Genomic DNA, 23,320 nt, shown 5'->3' with positions numbered 1-23,320 from the left:
AGCATCAACTCGATGGTAATGAGCTTTTCTAACAGGCGGTGGGGGTGTGGGGGGGTGTTGATCTTCTGGCACTCTCTCTGTCAGTGTTCTGCTGCTGCTCGAGAGGTTTCCATGATCTGGCAATGCTCTGCCGACACCCATAAGGTTTTCAATGATCCCCGGCTTACAAGTGCACAGCCCATTCCTTCTTCCCAGTCTGTTCTTAGTCTGGAAGCTCTGCTGAAACCTGCTCACTTTGGCTGACCCTGCTGGCATTTGAAATACAGTAATATCGTTTACAGCATCACAGTAACACATAGGCCACCACAACATGACATACCAGTGTAATAAGAGAACACCTAGGATTATCCTATTGCAATATGAATTTACCTTGCTAGTAGCAATTAGGTGTTGTAAGAGATGATAAAACTGAGTAACATACAAGGCAACACAGCTAGTTAAGTAGCACACAGAAAACCACATATATTCACATATATGCAGCCTAGATGCTGTACTCTTCAATTCTCAGCTATTATTTTCCATGAAAAACAAAATACAACTTATGCTCTTTATAGTGAAAGCCTGAGCTTCTCAGAACAGAATACAAAACAGTTTTATGTTTAGAAATAAAGGATAGTATACCTTGTAAATATGGTCGAAGCCTAAGTAAATGTCTTTTAAAACATCCCAAGTGATCATGCAGAAAAAATACAAAAAGTCGTAAGAAGACCAAATAGCCAATCTGTCAAAAGAGAAAGAAGAAACCAGTTTTATGTTACATCAAAAAATGTTTTTAAACAATACAAGGAAACAATACATATTATTATTAAATTCATTTTCAATAGCAATGTCAAGCTCACCTGATGTTTTGTGTTTTGAGAATAACTTTAAAACATCAAGATAAATGTTGAAATGCTAGTTCAGCCAAAAGCCTTTTATATATCTCCTTACATTACATATAATGTCTACCATCCATTGTTTTGTTTTATATCCTTTAGAATAGTAGTTTTGAAATTATAAGGTATGACCCTTACATGAATCAGGAAATCAATTGAGAGGAGTTATGAAAATTAAATAAACATAAAGATATCATAGTGTATATTACACTGTTGTTCTTTGTTTCAGTATATAAATGAGTGTTTATTATGTGTGGTTGAAATTGTAATTTAAAGATACTTCTTCCTATAGGTATCAGTCAAGCAGTTTGTAAGTTGTTGCTTTTAAATAGGATTGTAAAATATTTTGCTTGTGCATAAGGATTCTATACTGCACAATACCACACCCACATGGAAAAATGTAACTCCGAAATAAGTAAGCACTATAAAAAGCTTTTCTTCTACAAAATATTAAAAATGCCTAACTAAAGCAGTTTTGTTTATACAGACTTCAGAAAATATATCTCAAAAGTAAATTATATGACTGCTTTCACAGGAAGTTTCGGGGGGGAAATGTAAATTATAGAAACAACTGGAATGCAAGTTGTCTAGTAGATAAACCATGACATTCTGGAAAAGGACAAAATAGTGATAGTTAAAACTTTCAAAAATATACCAGAAGGTATACACACACACACAAACATATACACACATATATTACATACATATACATATATTTATATATAAATGAGAAAGAGGAAGACACTAGATGAGATGGATTGACACAGTAGCTGATCAATAGGCTCAAACATGACAGCAATTATGAGCATGGTACAGTTCTATTGTACATATGGTCACTGTGAATCAGATTTACATGAGGCCTAGCATCAACAACGCGTATATAAGGGGACATGAAACAGTTAACGGAAAACTGGAATTCAAAGTACTGTACAGGGAATTTTCCCACCCACTAAAGTCCGTTTGTGGTGTGCTGGGTTCTGTGCTGGTCTGCTGATCAGAAGTCAGCATTTGAAACCCAGCAGGCACTCTGTAGGAGAGAGAGGCGGCTTTTGTTTCCTTAAGATATATGCCTGAGAAACCCACAAAAGTTCTCCACTGTCAAAACAGGTTCCTGCGGATAACAAAGTATGTGAGATGAAGTCTCACCACCATCCTCAATTCTAAGGAGTGCTCTGCCTATTCTTTTTGCAAGACATATTTGTTAACTCCATGGTATTTTAATCTTCTTCACCAGAACCATAATTAAAGGCATCAATGTATTATCGGTCTTCCATCTTCATTGTCTAGCTTTTGCCTGCATATGAGGCACATGAAAATACCATGGCTCAGGTCAGGTGCACCTGAGTACTCAGTGACATCTTTGCTCTTATCACTTAGAAGAGGTCTTTGGCAGTACATGTGCCCAATACAGTATGCATATCATATATGTGTGTGTATATTATATATGTATGTGTGTATGTATGTATGTATGTATGTATGTGTGTGTATGTATGTATGTTGTTAGCAGTCATCGAATTGGTCAGACTCATAGAGACCCTGTGTGTTAGTCCAGGCATACTAGAGAAGCAAATCAAGGGAGACTCATATGTATATAAGAAAGAAGTTTATATACAAGAGCAATTGAATATTGAGAAAACATCCCAACCCAGTCCAGATCAAGTGCATAAGTCCGATATTAGCCCATATGTCCAATACCAATCTAAGAAGTCCTCTTCAGGCTCACAAAATACATTCAATGACGCCAAATGCAGGACGATCACAGGTCAGTGGGTTGGACGTCTTGTGGATCCAGTGGTGGTGTAAGCATCTCAGCACTCAGCAGGGATCTTCGTGTGGTTCCTTCAGCTCTAAAACTCTGACTGCCTCAGGGTAGCTTTATGTGGCTTCTCCTCAGAAATGTCTCACAGGGACTGAGTCTTGTCAGTAGACAGTCTCCATGGGAGTGAGCCGAGAGAGTGTGTCTCTGCCTCCAAGGAGGAAATACAGGAGTTCCCGGAATCCTCAGGAGAAGGCCATGTCCACACAGAGGCCTCCCTGGCTATATCCTGATTGACAGGCTAGACTCCACCCCTATACTCTTAGTCGTCATATTGACACCAGATTCCGTAACTTCTACAGACCCATGTCCACCGGAATACAATCCTGCCCTGTCCTACACCATCCTCACAGTTATTCTTATGTTATAGCCATTTTACAGCCACTGTGCCAATCCATCTTGCGCCTTCCTCTTTTTCACTGCCTACCAACTTTACACTGGGCACAGGAACAATCGTGAGGATGGCAAAGGACCCAGCAGTGTTTTTGTTCTGTTGTGCATAAGGGTCGCTATGACTGATACCAATTCAATGGCACCTAACAACAACAAGCCCTTTAGCAAGCATGATGTCCTTCTCCATGGACTGGTCTCTCTGATAACATGTTCAAATTACGTGAGACAAAGTCTTTCCTCCCTGGCCTCCAAGGAGGATTCTAGCTGTACTTCTTCCAAGGTAGATTTATTTGTGCTTTTGGAAGTCCATGGTACTTTCATTATTCTTCACCAGCACCAGAACTCAGATGCATTGAGACTTCTTCAGTCATCCTTATTCAATGTCCAACTTTTGTATGCATATGAAGTGACTGAAAATACCATGGCTTGGTTAGTCTTCTTACTTTTCAGCTCTAACGATGTCTGGTGCAGCTGATTTATGCACCACAGTGCTGTCATTTGCTATCTTGGCTGCTACTTCCATGAGCATAGATCATGGATCCAAAACAATTAATCTTTGACAACTTCTGTCTTTTCTCCATTTTTCAAGATGTTAGCTCTTGGTCCAGTTGTGGTGATTTTGGCCTTCCTTACATTGAGTTGTAATCCATACTGAAGGCTGTAATCTTTGATCTTCATCTGCAAGTGTGTCAAGTCTTCCTCACTGTCAGCATGCAAGATTGTGTCGTTTGCATATCAAAGGTCATTAATAAGCTTTCCTCAATCCTAATGTCACATTCTTCTTCAGATATGTCAGGTTCTCTGATGATTTGCTCAGGATAGAGATAGATAGATAGATAGATAGATAGATAGATAGATAGATAGATAGATAGATAGATAGATCTCCAAACAATAAGTGCAAACTTGGTTTTTAATTAAATGTTCTTTTCTTATACAGTTAATGATATTGTGTTTCTTCAGACTATCTCCATTTGGATAACAAACATTTACATATTGCCCATAAATAGAAAAACTTAAACTATACCATTTAGATTCTAAAATGGTTAGATCTGGTAGCAAAAGAAAAATATTTTTAAACATACCTTTGCCAACTTCATTTCAACTGAATATAAGTATGTCTTTAAGAATGCATCACAGCAGAGTCTATATAAAACTGATTCCGCAACAAAAAACAACACAGGTAGCTGATTGTAATCAAAGGGTGCATGGTCCAGGGAAGCATAAAGCACATTTAAAGCTTCTGAAATATTAAAAAGTAGACTTGATTATTTAAGCATTATGCTATTTTTCTACATGCTATGAATCCTTCTTGCAATCATCTATTTGTTCAGTTACTAGAATTAAGTTGTCAATTTAAAGCATATGTACAAATTCTTCAACATTCCCCTCATCAAGAAGACCGCCCCTTCCCCTTGAGCCTGAGAAGGGCTTGTGAAGGTGTCAGCCAATGGAATGTGGTAAAACTGACACACTATGACTTCTAAAGCTAGATAAGAAACAGCAATGTGGCTTCTTCCTGGGTCTTTCCATAGACTCATTTTGGAAGCCTAAAGTGCCATGTAGGGAGTCTAGCCATTCAAAGGTCACCAAGCTGCAGGGACTACATAGATAGAAAGAGATGTGATGGAGGAGTCCCAGTGCTGTAGCCGAAACCAAATTGATCACAACACCACATATCTAACAGTGGAGAAATAAGACAGATATGGATGATGAAAAGCTGTGCTAAAGAAAAGGAGTGTAAAAGCGAAGAGCGTCAGAGAAAATGGGACAGAGGAAAGAGGACCAAGCACAGGTGGAGGAAGAACATAGAGTTAAGAAACTGGGAAGACTGTGCCTCCAGTCAGTATAAAGGTTATTTCTAGGAGTTTCTATGTAAATATGGGGGTCTAGGGAACAGTAAATGCAAGGATTTGAGGGAGGAAACACTGACATATTAAAAGGACAGGAACAGTGGTGGGATCCAGCCAGTTTGCACCAGCTCAGCAAAACAGACACCTAATTTTTGGTTGAATTCGACAAACCTGCTGTTCAAATGGCACTTGTAATCAGGGTTCGCTCCACAGTGGGTGGCTGGGCAGCTGTCCAATGTGGAAATCACAAATTGACATTCCTCACATTTTTTAAACATTCATCTGCACAACCGCATATTCTAAGCACCATAGAATTCCGTCCACAGGTATAAAATATTAGCTAGAACTACACTTGTCATATTTATTTATTCATTTTATGAAATATACTTTTGATGAAATACCACATTTTTATTCCTTGCATTTGTTACTTCCGTAAACAAACATATTATGTCAAGTGCCAAACACCCACAAGGTGACACTCTGTCATTCATTCATCTTGGCTTTGTGCTAGGCCCCAAATTCTCGTGAGATATTATGAGTGAACAATGCAATTCCTGACAATGTTCAAAGAGCTAAAAATATTGTGCTCTAAGTTCAGCACAAGTAGAAAGGTTTTTTTTCAAAGATGAATATAGTATGTTCAGGGAAGAAGAGTTGCGTTTTTCTAAGATATCAAACACAATGACTATTTTGGAATGGGCCTACCTCCACAGGAATGGAATCCTACTCCTATAGTGAAGAGATGATGGAGGATAAATAACACAGCTGATGATGCTCATATAAAAGTGAAGAACAATAAATAAATAAATAGATAGATAAATAAATAAAAGTGAAGAACAGTGCAAGTCAGCATGCCCATCAAGAAGCAATGTGCAATATCTTAACTAACAGTTGTATTGGTATCTTTGCAGGTATTATTTTAAATTTTTCATTAATATTTTTCAAATCTTTCTTATAATCCAATAACATGTACTTATTTTCTTGCTCTTATTTAAGTATTAATTGTATTAAGTAATATACTGCATTCCTGTATATCAGTTTTGTTTATACTTTAAAAAGTCATTAGGGCAGTTAACCAGTTGATAAATTATTTGAATCCACCACTGGACAGGAACCCTGGCATAATAAAGGGACAGGAACCCTGGCATAGTAAAGGCACAGAAAGAATGCCAGGCTGGCTGGAACAAAATGATTGAGTAGACAAGGTAGCCAGTGACCAGATCATGTATAGCCTTCTAGGCTACAATTTGGAGGTTTAGTTGATTTCAGGTTTAGCTGGAATCAGAGGCCACGCAACTGATTCAAGCTATTGAATGGTCAGTGCTGAGTGGTGGGCAAACTGTAATACAAGAATCAGACAAGAATATAGGCAGTATGGCAATGAGGAGAGCATTTCTGTTTGGGAGCTGATGAGAAGACATCATATTTAAGGTGTTACAAGAGTTAACTGAGCTAAAATGTATTTGGTTGTATGTAAGCGAAAAGTCAATCAACAATATTTTCAAAATAAGGAAAAAAATTTTTCAAAAAAGGATGTTCACCATTTAACAAGATCATAATTGAAAAGTTTCCAGGGTTAGCTGACATAACTTCTGTGTATGGACCTGGAGAACTTTCTACTGAGTTAAATTAGCCAGAAGGACAAACGCTGTGTGGGACTACTTACTACTATAGGGATAAATATCAAGACAAAGACATACAGACCAAAGGAAGGGACTTTGGATATTGCCTAGGCAAGGGAGGAAGATTAAGCAATGAACTACAAGTGTTGAGTTGAGTCAAAGGGAGGATGGAGGTCCACAAGAGGGTAAAGGGAAATTAGGGACAGGGGTCGAGGGGGGGTATGGTAGCTTCCAAGGGGTCAGGAGGATGAATGGTTTGAACTGTTGAACGCAGAGGAGATGAACAGAAATGTAAACCCCCAACCTAATCCACAATTTCAAAATCATTTTAAAATAATGCTTTTAAATTTTCTTCTTTAGATTGTTTGGAAACATATAAATGGAAAGTAATAGATGAGAAATAAATTAGTAAACAGTGCTTTAAAATAATTTTTCAATGACCATTGGTTAATAGAGTTTGAATAAGAAGTATTATAAAATGCAGAAACAGGTTTCTCTAAGTATTCACAATCACTAAATAATTGTCTATGTTGCTTTTTAATTGGTTACTAATTTTAGACAAAAGTCACAAGGCTTGAAAGCGGTTAGATGCACTTTGAATAATAAATTAATAAAGACGATGCCAAACCTACATTGTAAAACAACTTTGCAACTAAAAGTAGAATGCATAAATTCAAATCACAAAAAGAATTTTCCTCTAGAAACATTATGACACATTTTGGTAGCGAGAGACAAACATTTCTGGGCTCCTAAACAATTCCTAGAACTTAAAAGTTCTCAGATAAGTCCTTCACTGCCAATCCAGAAAACAGCAAGTAAGAGGAGCTTAGTTCAAGCACATACCTTCTTGGATGTCTCCTTTGCACTGAGCCAGATATATCGCTTCCGTCCACCCAGAAGGGATATCCACGTGCTTCCCAGAGCCTAAGGTTCTGAGACCCAGTCTTCTCTGTAAGGAGGAAGCAAGAAAGATGCAAACCAAAATGTGCAGCCTTTTATTTACTTGATTATCCCTTACTTGTATTCAGAAAGTCATTCTATGAAGATGATGCTCTGTGACCAAAGTTACATAAAACTCCTTTTTTTGGACATTTTAGGTAAATTATATTAGTGTTAATAGTATACAATGTTTAACATTCTGAGTAATGTTATTATTTGCTGAAAATAATTCCCTTTCTTTACTTCTGGAAATTATTTTTTTCTCAAGAGATTGCTTTGCTGGTTTTTATATGGGAAAGTAGTGAGGAAGTGTGATTAAACTAAAACTAGTTTGACGCCAGTTTGTTGGAAAACTCTGGCTGTTTCACTGTGGACGAACCAATGCTAATGAACATGAAAGTGTTGATCAGGATTGTCCAGGGTACCCACTGCCAATTTTCCCTTACTGGCCCATTCCCGAGGGCATTCAGCCAATCAGCCAGAGCTAACTGATGACAGTCCACGTGGACTGCGGGCATGCATGCCAATCAAAAGTATACTCTTTGTTTCAGTCAATTTTAATATAGTTTACATGACAATATGGTTCACATGATTAAATTTACAAGCCACTATGAACCAAAATACTGGAAAACAATAACAACAACAATGAAAAACAGATGATATTAATTTATGAACCACATTTACACAGCTTTTACTTCATTAATTACTTGGTATCAAAGCAAAGTCACATATATGGAATTTCTCTGCAAATTTAAACTGACTCTAATGTCAAAAAGAAAAAGCAAGAATTTATTTCCCTTCCTGTTTTCGTTGGAAATCTATTTCAAAATCTATGGATCAATACTCGTAATGATTGGTCTTTTGTAAGTTAAGAAAACCAGACTATTTCTGCGTGTGGAGTGAAAGGTTAGAACAGCTCTGTTTCCCTTCTGAGTCATATCATATCTTAGATAACTTGGTTTTTGGAAAAGTGAAATGTTTATCATTTCCAACCTTTGATATTTTGACTGGTGTCTTTGACCCAGAAGTCATTTGACATTAAATTATTTGGTCATAAATTTCAATGTTAACTTGAACATTCTCAACTATAACTATTTATAACTAAAGAATGTGAGTATATTTATATTTTCTTCCTATATTTTAGAACATGTAATCATCTGCCACCTAGAGGAGAAATTTTACATACAAAAGAAATTAGTGTACCATTACCTTACATCTAAGAATAGTTCTTCTAATTTGTTCCTTTAAATATTCACTCTCTCCTAGGTCACATGTATTGTTGAATTTCAAGATGAAATGTCTTGTGATTGAAAATGGTTGCCTAAATTAAAAAATAAATGAATAATTATAGATATTAATACTCATTTTTAATTAGTTGACTTGCAGAAACTAAGAATTACTATTTTCTAAAACCAGGTACTTTACCTTTTAATAAAAATGTCTCACATATGAAAGAAAAATATATATGCACACACAGACCTCGATTTATCTTGCCATTCCCTTGGATTGAAAAATATAGATTACATGAAGACAAAAAATCTTTTCTAGTCCCTTTTCAGTCCTTTCAGCATTTGGTATTATCATTTTTGTTTCCTTGTTTGTTTATTTGTTTACATCATTTTAATGTTTTAGCTGTCCCTGGTGCCACAGATAGTTAGACCATGCAGAAACCAAAATCAAACTCCTTGCCATCGAGCCGATTCCTTCAGAACCTGCTTTCATTTTGAAAGAAAGTCTTGGCTGAGTGAGAGACTGTGCAGTGTGGTACTTTTTTATCATGGTTGGGCCACTGCCTGTCCGATTCTTGGAGGAAAGCAGAGCTGGAGGCCAGGGACATCCAGAGAGGACAACAGACTTGTTTAAAGTTTCCGCAACATCAACCTGAACTTACATATAAGGAACTGATGATCTGTTCCCAGTCAGTCCTTGGCCTTCCTTTGGCAGCTGATACTGAGCTACCCCGTCATCTCTTTCCACGGATGTAATCAATTTGACTCCTGTGTATTACATTTGATGAAGTCCATGTGGCTAGTCACAATTTATGTTTTTGAAAGGGTATTTGCAATGACAAAGTCTTTGGTCTTGCAAAAATCTATCACATGGTGTCTGACTTCGTTTCTGTTAGAAAGACCATATTTCCAACTGAAAGAACATAGCACTCCAAATCTCAGAAAGCTGCTTTCTGCCTCATTCCCCGGCAGAGCCTGAGTCAATGTTTTCTGGATGATGATGTACTGATATATAGCCAGAGTCTCTTTTCTTTAAATTTGTAGTCTTAGTGAGAATGTGGACTGCATCTATCATTTATTTCCACTATATGGTAGAGAACACACAGTGAATAGTGAATAAATTAATGAGACCTGGCTGCACTTTCTGCTCTTAGATCTCATGAGATAGCCCCGTGTCTGTCCATTAAATTGCTGTTGCTGTGTTTTCAGTTTTGCCTGAGTTAATTTGAATGGTGACTTTTCCATGCAGGCAAAATAATTTTTTCTTAGAATTCAAAAGTCATGCAACATTTTTAAGTTATCTACAAACATTAAGCTAGTAATCTCATTTTTTAAACTCTATCCCAATGAAACAATTTGAAATACAAAAAAAAATTCCACTGTGACTTATAAGTTATTAAAATGATTTACAATACCAACCCAAATCAGCTGTTATCAAGTCACTTCTAACTCTTAGCAGCCTATAGGTCAGTTCCTTTAGGTTTTGAGGCTGTAAATCTTTTTTGAAACTATCACAGAGTGGCTATTAGGTTTGAACTGCTGGCCTTGCAATAAGCAGCCAAACATATAATTCACTATGCACCAGGGCTCCTGCTTTACAGTATAGTTGTTATCAATTTCTCTTAGGTATTTTATAGATTGCTGTAGTCATTTAAAAGACATTTGATCAAAGAAAAGTATTTCACATAAAAACAGGACTCAAAAATTCATAAAAAATTTATAAAGTATGTGTGGCAGTATAGGTGGGGGGATATGTTGATAGGATTGTGGTGCAGGTGTTCACTGAACTGCAATTGTTAGGCATAGAATATTTTTGTTTTGTTCACTTATAGAATATTATGCTTTAAATGAGACTGGCACATGGAAGTATATGCACTTTAGTTTTATTCTATTAGGTACAAATATGATTTTAATACTGTTTTGGCAAAAATTATGCATGGTTAAGAGTTGTGTAAAAGTGTCAAGTTGACAAGGGGTGGTCTGTGGCAGTTACATAATCTCCTATCAACTTGCAAAGGAGTGGAGTCTAACTGGTCAATCAGGTCTCAGCTTGATGACCTCATTTGGCAGCACTAAGGAGATAAATAGCTCAGTGGAAGCCAGACCCACACAGACTCGCTCTTTGCTTCACCTTCCTGCTGCAAGCCACATGGAGTTTCACTAATGGCAGTCAAAACCCTGGAGCTGGTGGAGCCATGTGGAGACCCCTGCCAGCACTGAGATACTTCCGCCACCACTGGATCCAAAAGACTCTACCCACTGGCCTGTAATCTTTCTTCCTGTCTTCGGCATCATTCCATGTGTTGTGTGAGTCTGAAGAGGAATTTATAGACTGGTATCAAACGAACATATGGGCTAATATCAGACTTATGGACTTGATCTGGACTGGGCTCGAATGTTTTCTTAATATACAATTACTCTTTATATAAAACTTTTTTATACACATATGAATGTTGATGAATTTGTTTCTCTAGTAGACCCAGACTAACACATTATATGAATCTTTACCAAAAAAGAAGGTACTTACATAAAATAGTAAAATTTTAAATTATTATTCCTGGTTATAAAATTATAGATGCATATTTATCATTCACAGCTTTCTTACTTTCTAGAATCTGGATAATGTGGATGGGTCCATTTCTGTACTAATGTGAGTTAAAAAATAATAATTTTATTGGGGACTCTTACAATTGTTATCACAATCCATACATCCATACATCATGTCAAGCACATTTGTGCATATATTGCCATCATCATTTTCAAAGCATTTTCTTTCTATTTGAGCCCTGGGTATTAGTTCATTTTCCCCCTCCCCATAATAATAAAATATGTTTTTATTATTATTTCATGTCTTACACTGACCTATGTCTCCCTTCACCCACTTTTCTGTTGTCCGTCTCCCTGGGAGGGGTATATGTCGATAATTGTGATTGGTTCCCCCTTTCTTCCCACCACCTTCCCCTTACCCTCCTGGTATCACTATTCTCATTATTTGTCCTGAGGGGTTTATTTGTCCTAGATTCCATAAGTTTCCAGGTCCTATCTGTACCAGTGTACGTGCTCTGGTCTAGTCGGATTTATAAGATAGAATTGGGGTCATGATAGTGGGGGAAGGAAGCATTGAAGAACTAGAGGAAAGTAGTTGTATGTTTGTTTCATTGGTGTTATACTAGACACTGACTGGCTTGCCTCTTCCTTGTGTCCCTTCTGTAAGGTGATGTCCAATTGTCTACAGATGGGCTTTGGGTCTCCACTCCACATTCCCCCCATTCACATTAATATGATTTTTTTTGTTCTGGGTCTTTGATGCCTAATACCTGATCCCATAAACACCTCATGATCACACAGGCTGCTGCGCTTCTTCTATGTGGGCTTTGTTGCTTCTCAGCTAGATGGCTGCTTGTTTACCTTCAAGCCTTTAAGTCAGATGCTATATCTTTTGATAGCTGGGTACCCATCTGCTTTCTTCACCACATTTGCATATGCACCCATTTTGTCTTCAGCAATCACGTCAGGAAGGTGAGCATCACAGAATGCCGGTTATTAGAACAAAATGAGGGAGTACTTGAGTAAAGGCCCAATGTCCATCTGCTACCTTAATAATTAACATATAAATATATGTACATAGATCTATTTCCCAATCATTATATATAAATGTATTTACATATGTACATGCCTGTATTTAGGCCTCTACAAATGTCCTTTGCCTCCTGGTTCTTTCCTCTATTTCCTTTTACTTTCCTCTTGTCCCACTATCATGTTCGGCCTTCATTCAGGTTTCAGTAATTCCTCTCAGCTACATTGCCCTTGATCAAGCCCCATCAGGCATCCTATATCCTTTTTGCTATTGATTTTAGATCACTTCTTGTTCCCTTGTCCCTGGCTTGGTTGACACCCACCTTCCTTTCCCCCGCCTCCCCCTCTCCCATGTCCTCCCGGAACCATTGGTCCCATTGTTTTCTCCTCTGGATTTTAAATCCTGCCTATCTAATAAGGTAAGTTCATACTCACCTTGGTTTGCTCCTCTTTGTTTTATTTAAATTTTGAAAATTATTATTGAGGAGTTGATTATAATAAGTAGCAGATATTACTCCAAATTTATTATTAACAGGTGGTATGTTAGAAGACATATTCACAGATCATAAGCCTACAACAGAGAAACATTAGATTATATGTTAAAATATGAATGCACTCACAGTACCAAATAATATGTTTTATGGAGATTCATGATTTATGAAGGAAAGAGTAGCAAGAAAAATTAAATTTAGTAACTAAAAATAATATTAAGATAGAGTTTATATTCAAACTATCCTACCTTGTATCTAAACCAAACTTTACATTTAAAACTCATAATCTTCTGTTACATTCTTTTTTTTATTGTGGGCTCTTACAGCTCTTCTCACAATCCATACATGTATCCATTGTGTGAAACACATCTGTAAATATGTTGTCATCATCTTTTTCAAAACAGTTCCTTTCTACTTGCGCCCCTGGCATCAGTTCATTTCTTGCCCTCCCTCCTCCACCCTCACTCCCTCCTTATTGCCCCCTTGATAATTTATTTTGTAAATGTTCTCATTCATACAATAAATACCTAGTCTTTATTATATTTTAGCAATTTTATCAGCAAAGCCATGGAGACAATAGCATGGGATTTCAGTTAAGAATATGACCATACAACTGGACTGACTGAGTTACTTAAAATATTCTTTGCCTGAGTTTTCTCATCTGTAACATGGAATTACTGTGAAAATGTACATGGATTAATATATGTAAATAACTTAAAATCATATCTAGCATATAGAAAGCTTTATATAAATTCATATGCTAAGTTGCCATTAGTTTTGTTTTATAAGGTTACTTTTCTATTAGCTTTAATGTTATCTGTCTTTTACCATTTAGCTTCTTGCCCATCTTGGGTACAACAGTCCCCACAGGTACTCAAGTTAAAAGAATCCTCTAGCCTAACATCTTACCCATGCACTTGACCTTGACCAGACTTGGAACAGTCAGTCCTACTTCCACAACTCTGAGACATTTTCTTGATAAACTTGCACAAACTCATACACAACCCCCACCCACCCCAGGACACACACAGTAACATGCATTCGTGCACACACACATACACACTCCAGTAATGTTGCTTCTCTAGAGCACCCAGCCTAAGACAATACTCAATGGGATAACTGAAGAAAGTGACTGCTCTTCTAAAGAGGGTTGTTTATGTTTATATTTATTCTCAGAAAACCTAGGGAGCCGTTCTACTCTGTCTTCCAGGGTCCCTATAGTGAGAACTGACTTGATGATCTGATTTACAGGGTTTTTTGTTTGTTTGTTTTTCCTTCCCCAAAGATTAAAAGTCTTGGTGATGAGCTGCAAGTGTCAGGTTTGGTGTTCATACCAACCAGCTGATCCACAAAAGACAAAGCTGTCTGCGCCTGTAATGATTTATAGTCTCAGAAACACAGAATGAGTAGTTCTGTTTCGCTCTACAGGGTCACTATGAGTTGGAATTGCCATGATGACAGTGGACTTTGGGTTTTGGCAAATGGTAAGGAGATCTGCTGGTATACTGGGTCGAGCACTGGGCTGCTAATCACCAGGTTCAAACACACCGATCATTCCTTTATAGAAAGATGAGGATGCCTGTTCCCTTAAAGATTTACTCTTGGAAACACTAAGGCCCAGTTCTACTCTATCCTATATGGTTGCTATGAATAGGCTGGGTTTGATTTTGGATTTTCCAAAGATTAGGCAGAGTTTAAAAAGCAAAACTGAAAAACAGAGAATGGTGCAATTCCCAAAGGCTAGGAAGAAGGTGATAGTTCATCCCCTAAGATAGTTGATACCACTCTTAGAACTGAAGTGTCAACAGGACTGTGGGAACCAAAGCAAACTCAGCACCATCAAGTGCATTCTCACTCATAGTGACCTTTCGGGGCAGGATAGAACTGGTCCTGTGGGTCTTCAAAAATGTGATCCTGTATGGGAGTAGAAACTCTCATCTTTTTCCTGTGAAGCAGCTGGTAGTTTCAAAGTGTTGACCTTGCAGGTAGCAGCCCAATTGAGAAACAGTATGGCGCCAAGGCTGCTATGATTGTGGGAAACTGGTGCTCAAGAGAAATCGATGGTCTGTGAGTGAAGCAAGTAATCTGGGGCTGCCTGCAATGAGGGAGTGTGCAGATCATTCTCCCTTGTGTAGATTGGTAGTACTGGTCCCTGAGACAATAGTGCTACTGCACGAAGAGCAATGGATACCCATGTGGTGTGCTTCTACTGAACTTTACGATGATGTCCCTTCATTGTGCCTCCAGAACAGCCCCCTGCCCCTTTTCCACTCCGCCCTGTGCCTTCTAGCCTCTGTTCTGGTTTAATGAGAAGCTGGTGAGAAGCACAGGGAAATGGTTCAACTGCAGGGAAATAAAAATAATTAAATGTAAAGGGACTAAAATAAACTAGTTAGATTGTATTATTTCATTTTCATATCAATGTTAAGAAATAGCCATCATTTTTTGTGAATCAACAAAAAGGTAGTCTGATAGTTTTTAAAATGTGTTTTATGTAAGTTAAATTGCTTGTTAAGATTTAAACATCCGTTTATCCCTTAACAAAATATAGGGGTACTGAGTGCATTTGTAAATTGAGAAGGAAATAAAATTTTAAGTGACTAAAACGGATCTTAAAGATTGGATCACTCTCCTTTTGAAATAGTGTTTCCTGAAACAGTGAAATGAAAGGCGAAAAATATCATTATACTTTGCAGCCACTATTCCTAAGTGCCTGCTCTTCACTCGCTCTAATTTTCTTGGTTTGTAAAGCATTCTACTACTTGTCACATTTTCTCTACCACCTTCCAGGCTTGTCGTCAGTAACTTACATAGATTCCAAAGCTCTATTTTACATATTTATTTAAAATGCACCAAGCTTGACTTTAGGTTTTACTTAGATCACATGATTTTTATATTAAATTATATTTACTCTTTAATTTGTTCCAATAACAGATGTGCTATATCGGATCTTGTTTCTGCTAGCACTGTGATCATCTTTCTAGTGCTTGCAATAAGCTCGACAAGCTCCAGGTGGGCTCTGAGAGAGCTCTTCGCAGGGTTCAGTCCTGCCAACCACTCATTTCTGGAAATGTATCTTTATTACTCATCATGGTCACCCATCCCCTTGGCTTCTCTCCCCACCTCTTAGTGCATTGCTTCATTGACCCTAGCCTAGTGTACTACTACTGTAGGGGAGGGCAGTGGTTAAAAACACATGCCCATTATGTCAGATTTTCTTAAATATTTAAATAATTAAAAAACAAATATATCAAAATATCCCATGTAATCACATTGATTTCAACTCATCAAGAACCTTATAGTACAGAGCAGAGCTGCTCTGCACAGTCTCCACAGCTGTAACTCTTTATGGAATCAGATCGCCACAGTTTTCTCCCACACCATACACATAAAAGGTGATATGATATCTAATATTACAATAACAAAAAGAATAATCAGCAAGTTTAAACTATAACACTTAAAAATAAATACCATTTTATAGGTTTTTGTAATCTTCTATTCTTATGCTCTTTTTCCAGAATATCTTCTTAAAGTGTTTAGTAATTTTAACATTTCATGCTTTTTTAGAATTTCAATAATCCTATCAGATCTCATATAAAGACAAATAAAAATTTTGACAATCCAAGGCTAGTAGAACCAGATTGGTAGAGAAAAATTGGATTAGGGCATTTCACCTAATAACATAGCTGCATAAAATCTAACTCAACTCCAGTAATATCTCTTTAAAAAGTCATTAGAACCAAGAATTAGTCTCAAAAGAACAAAGATGAATTATTATAAGATCTATTATTATAGAACATAGTATTGATATTTATGGCAGAAAAGTATGAAATATTTTGACAGATACAGAAATATTCAATCAAATTCAGTTTTCACTTATGATACTAAAAGAAAACAAAAAGCTCTACAAACTAGGAATAAAAGGTTTTTTTTTAACTCAAACTATATAGAAAAATTTAGAACAGTATACTTAAATACAGTACAGGTGAACTCCTAAAGGGACCAATATTGAAAGTAGCCACACCAGGAGGGGAAGGGGAAGGTGGGGGGAGAAAGGAGGAACCGATCACAATGACCGACCTATAAGCCCCTCTCAGGGGGATGGACAACAGCAAGGGGATAAAGGGAGACATCTGACAGTGCAAGACATGAAAAAATAATAACAATTTATAATTATCAAGGGTTCATGCGGGAGGGAGGGAGGGCGAGGGAGGGGGGGAATGAGGAGCTGATACCAAGGGCTCAAGTTGAAGGAAAATTCTTTGAAAATGATGATGGCAACATTAGTACAGATGTGCTTGACACAATGAATGTATGTATGGATTGTGATAAGAGTTGTATGAACCCCCAAAAAATGACTTATTAAAAAAAGAAAAAAATAGTTAAAAGCCAGGACTGATACTAGATGTCCTTATTATTACTACTTGTATTATTGTAAATTTTAGAGACATTCTTAGTTAACAAAATAAAACAAGATATATAAGTGTGGGAAAGGAAAGATCGGCATGCTTGCTTAATGAAAACCTACATAAAAATCCCAAGAGAAAAGATGATCTGCATTGGTAGATTTGAAGAAAACGATAGTTGGGCAGTGTATCACTGGGAGGACAAATTAGTGAAAAGGCAAATGGATTTAAGCTGTATCAACTTTTGATAAGGAGGAACAATAAAAGAAAAATATCATCAATGTATAAAAGATTTGAACAATGCAGTCAATAATTTGAATGATGCTGGACCTAATGGGCATACAGAAAATACCGTATTCAACTATTAGAAAATATACATTCTTCCCAAGAACACATTAACATTTCTAAAAGTTGTTTACACTGTAGGCTAGAAGGTAAGTATTAACAAATCTGACATTAAAATACAAGTCTTGGAAAAGACAGCATGCTTGGTAGAGTAGAAGGGCTGCACAAAAGAGGATGACTCTCAATAAGATGGATTGACACAGGGGCTTCAACATGTCCAAAGTACTTGAAGTCTCACCATTCTCATTTCTAAGGACCAGTCTTGGCCACATCTCTTCCAAGACAGATTTTATTTGTTCTTTTGACAGTCCGTGGTCCTTTTAATATTCTTTGCTAGCACCATATCAAATGCATCTATTCATTTTCAGTCTTCAAACTTTCACACGTATATAAGGTGATTGAAAATACCATGGCTTGACTCTTAGTGCACCTTAGTCCTCAAAGCAATATCCTTGCTTGTTAAAATTATAAAGAGATCTTGTGCAGCAGATCCACCCAACACAATGTATCATTTGATTTCTGGACTGCTGCTTCCTTGAACATTGACTGTGGATCAAAACAAGATGAAATCCTTGAAAACTTCAACATTTTCATTTTTCACAATGTTACCTATTAGTCCAGTTGTGAAGATTTGAATCTTCTTTACATTGAATTGTAATCCATAGTCAATCCGTAATCTTCATCAGCAAAGCTTTGACTTCCCCCACGGACGGTGGGGATTTATGGTGGTTTCTGAAGACTGTGGTGCCTTTTTTGAAGATTCCAAAGAGGTGATCCTGATATATTTTCTCAAGGAAATCAAACAAGCACGGGCGCATTATTAGGAAGAACTTTTAAACAAATTGAACACTGCATGGGGGGGGGGCCAGGAAAGTTGTACTCAGGAATTGTTTTCCCCATCACGACCATGCCCGTGCTCATTCATCAAGGGCGGCAAGGCTGACCTGTACGAATTTGGTTGGGAAAACTCACTCCATGAGCCCGATATCGCCCTGATTTTGCTCCTTCAGACTTTTTTATTCCACAAACTAAAAGAATACTCAAAAATAACACAATTTGGAGCCCTTGAAGTTGTCCTTTTGCTGTTTTTGCACGGCATAAATCAAAGAGTGCAGAATTCTTTAAGGAAGGTTATGAAAATTGTAAATACTGCCTTCCGAAGTGTATTAACTGAGAATATGTTGAAAAACAACAGCTTCACTTTTAAGGTTTTTGTTTCATAAAGATTTCTATGATTTTTAGCAATACTTTTTCACTTACCCTAATATTTATCAAACTTCATTGTAGCAGATTGCAATTTCCAAAGATGGTCACAACAATATCTCCTATGTGGTATATAGAGATAGAATCTGTTCTCCTCCTCATGACTCTGGACTCAATGAAATAATTTGCTTGACTAGTAGATCAGGAAAAACATTGCAGTTCCTTCTGGGATCTCTGAGAAAGTTCTCTCTTGAAGACTTCCCTCTGTGAAAGTAGCCTGCATCCCGTGAGAGCCATTACCACTCAGGGCAGATCTGGTTAATAGCCTCCTCTAAGCAGAGTCAAGCTCCCAAGTGACAGCTAGTTTTACCTGGTAACCATGGGGGTGAGCCATTTGAGATGTTGAACACAGGCATGCCTTCAGCTACATCTTTAGCTGACGTCTAACTGATGCACCTAATACAATAAAATACCCTAATTGCTAATATAATAATTTCTCTTCCACATAACAGATTGATAGTGAGAATTATCCAGCCGAGCCCAGTCAACTCCAGAACCATACAATTTGACAAAAATGCTTTTAAGCTACTAAGTTTTAAAGTGGTTTTTTACCAGCAATAAATACCCAGGGTACTCATTGTACAATTAACATCTGTACATTTCAGTGTATGCAAAATTTTTGTTGTAATAAAAATCAATTAAGAAAATATATTTTATTATCATTCATTTTCGTGTCCTGTGACAAATAAAAATGACAGTCACTAAAAGTAGAATTATATTTTTCAATAATATAAAAAATAAATACGAAAACAGGCAGGTTAGCATCTGTCTGACAGCCTCACAATCATAAGAGATCAAATCACCACCTGAGTTTTCCTTTAGTGGTCATTGTCAGGGCTCAGCTTACTGAGGTTGTTGGCAGGCTCATGCAGAGACAAGCAGTCACTGTGTGCCATTGGCTCCCATCTTCAAAGGGAGCACTGTTATTGAAGTCTACTTTTCATCCCTGATGCTGTTTACCTAGTTCAGAATGCTATCATCTTTGTCCTACATTAATATAACCCCCTATCATCCAGTCTTCTTCCAACCTCTTTCCTCTAAAGTCCCATCTTTTATACCACTACCAAAGTAACTCTTTGAAACAAAAATCTACCTATCAATTAATTTTTCCAGAAACCTTGACCTCATTGTTTAAAATCCCTATTGCCAACAGAATAAAATCCAAACTCAGAGTAGGCACTAGTTAGATTGCTGGAGCATAAATTTTGATTAAATGGATTGATTTCTATGTGTGTGAGAAAAAGTTAACTAATTTTCTTATTTTCCATTATAAACTTAACTCTACATAACTCTTATAAATATTGACGGAAAAGGTTTTGTGCAAATATGTTGGCAACTGGATTATCTCAACAATTTAGGTGTACTACACTTATGCAAATAACAATTATACTATTTTACCAAGTGGAGTGAGGAGAAAATGAAGAAATATAATCATGTTATTCTTTATGAATAGTTGAGAAACTAAAAATATTTAGCTTGTAGACATATAAAATGTAGACATATCATTGCTATCTCACTGTGAGGCTTTATATATATTAAGAACTCATTCTTTCCTTTATAAATAGTTTTGTTTTACATGTTTAAGTACTGAATTTATATGAAAATTAGTTCTTTACATAGCAGAAGGTAAGGATATAATTTCATTTTATATAGAGTGACAATTATTTAAATATATAGACAAAAATCTTGCTAACACTCAACTACATAATTTATAACATACACTTCCCTTCTATAAGCCTATGACAATTTTCTTTTAAAATTGCAAGTTGCAATTATCATTTATATTACATCTCATTTTAAGGTTACATATTTTTAGGTAAATAAAGGCAGGTGGCTGGTTATACATATGAAATTTTTATTACTTATTTTAAAATTTTAATACCAGGGGCTTCAACACTTCCTGATATTACTGAACTGTTGAATGGTATGATGTCCTAATGAAATGTTTTGGGGGGAAAAAGTCCATGGAAAAATAGGGTTAAAAAATAATGGAATTTCCCTACAAATGTTTGAAGCCTCCTTTTATATATATTAGTTACATTATATAAATAGTCATCATCATTGTTAGGTGCTGATGTTATGGTTCCAACTCATAACAACTAAACACATAACAAAATAAAGCACACAATGAAACACTGCCCAGTCCTGGCCCATCCTCATGACCACAGTCATGCCGGAGTCCGCTGTTGCAGCCACTGGGTCCGTCCAGCTCCCTGAGGGGCTTCCTCTGATTCACGGACTCTCTGAGACTCAGGAAGCATACGGTTCTTTTCCAGAAACTGGTCCCTCTTGATAATATGTCCAAAGTACTTGGAACAAAGGCTCGTCATCCTCATTTCTAAGGTGCCCTTCTTTCAAGACAGATTATTTTTTTTCTGGCAGCCCAGTGTAGTTTCAACTTTGTCTATACTGTAATTCAAGCACCATTTCTTGGCTTGCTTTCTTATGCATTGTTCAGCTTTCACATGCACATGAAACCTACTTCCATTGAGTTCATTCTGACTCATAAGAACAAAGCAGAATTGCTCTCTAGAATTTATGAGGCTGTAAATCTTTACGGGAGGAGATAGTCTCATCATTCTTCCATTGGGTGACTGATGGGTTAAAACTGTTGGCCTTGTTGTTCAAACCCTAATGTTAACCATAGCGTGGCAGTGACATAATCTCCTATCAACTTGCAAAGGGGGAGAGTCTAGCATGTCAATCAGGTCATAGCCAATGAGTTGTTGTTCAAACAACATGGACATGGCCTTCTCCTGAGGATTCTGGGAACTTCTGTCTTCTTCGCTGGAGGTGGGTCACACACTCTCTCTCTCTGCTTGTCTCCCTGCAAGACATTCCTGTTGACAAGCCAGATGGAGTTATGCTGATGCCATCCAGAGCCTTGGAGGACCGACATGGAGACCCATGCCAGCACTAAGATACTTCCACCACCACTGGATCCACAAGACTTTCCACCCACTGATCTGTGATCTTCCTGCACTCAACATCATTGCATGTGTTGCGTGAGGCATTTACAGACTGGCACTGGACACATGGGCTAATATCGGACTTATGGACTTGCTCTGGACTGTGCTTGGATGTTTTCTTAATATACAATTACTCTTTTATATAAAGCTCTTTCTTATATGGATTTGTTTCTCTAGTCAACCTGAACTGACATACATAGTATCCAACTATACCCTCAGGGCCCCATGCATACGAGGCAAATGAAAGTCTATAGTTTTGTTTAAGTGCACTTTAGTTCTCCAAGTGACATCCTTAAGCAGTCATCAATGCTAATGTATCATGTATTGCATAATATTGTTTATCTTATGGATAAGAAAAATAAACAGAAGAGATTCCCAATATTAACACTAATTTAAATTTCCTAAATATATTTAAAATAATTATTGTAAATAGAGATAAACTACAGGATATAATTGCACCTACTCCTCACTTATCAGTTGTATCATTGTCTTATTATCCAACTTGCACATTTACAATAACCACAAAACCTACTATCTATTTTGTACATTAATAACATATAATTGTCAGTAACAAATGCTGAGGTATGAAACAAGGCTGTGATGTTATGGGTCAACTTGGCTGAGCCAGGATTCACAGTGATTTTCAAGCTATGTAATAATTTCATTTGGCAGTTATATAATGATATAGTCACTTTCTATTTTGTGATCTGAAGTCATCATGCTCTATTTTCACATAATGCTGATCTTCACATAGCAATCTAATATTCAGAATCTAGCCATGTCAATAAGTAAAGAGTGGGTGTGCTGTTCAACATGAAATCAATACAAATAAACTATTAAAACTATATCAGCTCATATTATATATTCTGTGTGTGCATGTGCATGAGTGTGTGTATGTATATATATAAAGACTTCCTTCCTTGCCTGGATTTCCCCAAGGCAGAAAGTTAAAGTTGCCTGAGAAAGCTCATTGAAGAAATATTTTCTTGGACAGGGATCTCTTGAAACTAAGTGATACAGGTCAAATATAACCATCTCCTTGGCTATAGCAGCATCCCTGGGAGGTGACAGTACCTCATAAGAAATGGTTGGGCTCTGCACTGCAAGAGATTGGACCATATATCAGGACAGGCATAAAATCCTGTGCCTACGTAGTTGTCCCCTGAAATAGGTATACCAAACCTGTAGGGATCATGTAGATGTGACAGTTGATCTGATAGCCCTCTCTGATGCATTACTATAACATTTTTAAGCCCCTCAAAACTTTGCAAACTCCTGGGACATGAAGCAAGCTTGCTAAAAACTTAGACAATTTGTAACCAGTAAAGCAAAACAGAAGCTTGGAGTATACCTATATACTCAAGTAAAAGCCGAGTTTTCAGCACATTTTTAATGCAGAATTTGTGGTAAAATTAGGTACCCAAGCTGATATTCAGGTCGGATTATACTCACGTATATACGGTAATATAGTCAAGTTAATGAAAGTACAAAAGTACATTTTCAGAATTCATAAGTTCATCACCATAATAACACATACATATTTTTT

At 36.9% G+C, this 23,320-nt stretch overlaps 1 protein-coding gene across 1 annotated transcript in view; it reads right to left on the bottom strand.

Annotated features, from left to right (window-relative positions):
- TMEM232 (transmembrane protein 232) overlaps nt 1-12,854 on the bottom strand; it is a 223,444-nt gene extending 210,590 nt beyond the window's left edge. The window contains exons 1-5 of the mRNA XM_045285061.1: nt 12,736-12,854; nt 8,705-8,816; nt 7,400-7,505; nt 4,167-4,324; nt 622-721 (exon numbers count right to left, since the gene is read on the bottom strand). Coding sequence (XP_045140996.1) covers nt 622-721; nt 4,167-4,324; nt 7,400-7,505; nt 8,705-8,816; nt 12,736-12,854 — 595 coding nt within the window. The remainder of the gene's footprint in view (nt 1-621; nt 722-4,166; nt 4,325-7,399; nt 7,506-8,704; nt 8,817-12,735) is intronic.
- Nucleotides 12,855-23,320: the final 10,466 nt, after the last annotated feature.

Source organism: Echinops telfairi, unplaced genomic scaffold (assembly GCF_000313985.2).
Source record: "Echinops telfairi isolate 266 unplaced genomic scaffold, ASM31398v2 ScPeMD7_7469;HRSCAF=8507_1, whole genome shotgun sequence".
In the NCBI taxonomy this organism is placed as follows: Eukaryota; Metazoa; Chordata; class Mammalia; order Afrosoricida; family Tenrecidae; genus Echinops; species Echinops telfairi.
This window is presented reverse-complemented; position numbering and strand designations above follow the sequence as displayed.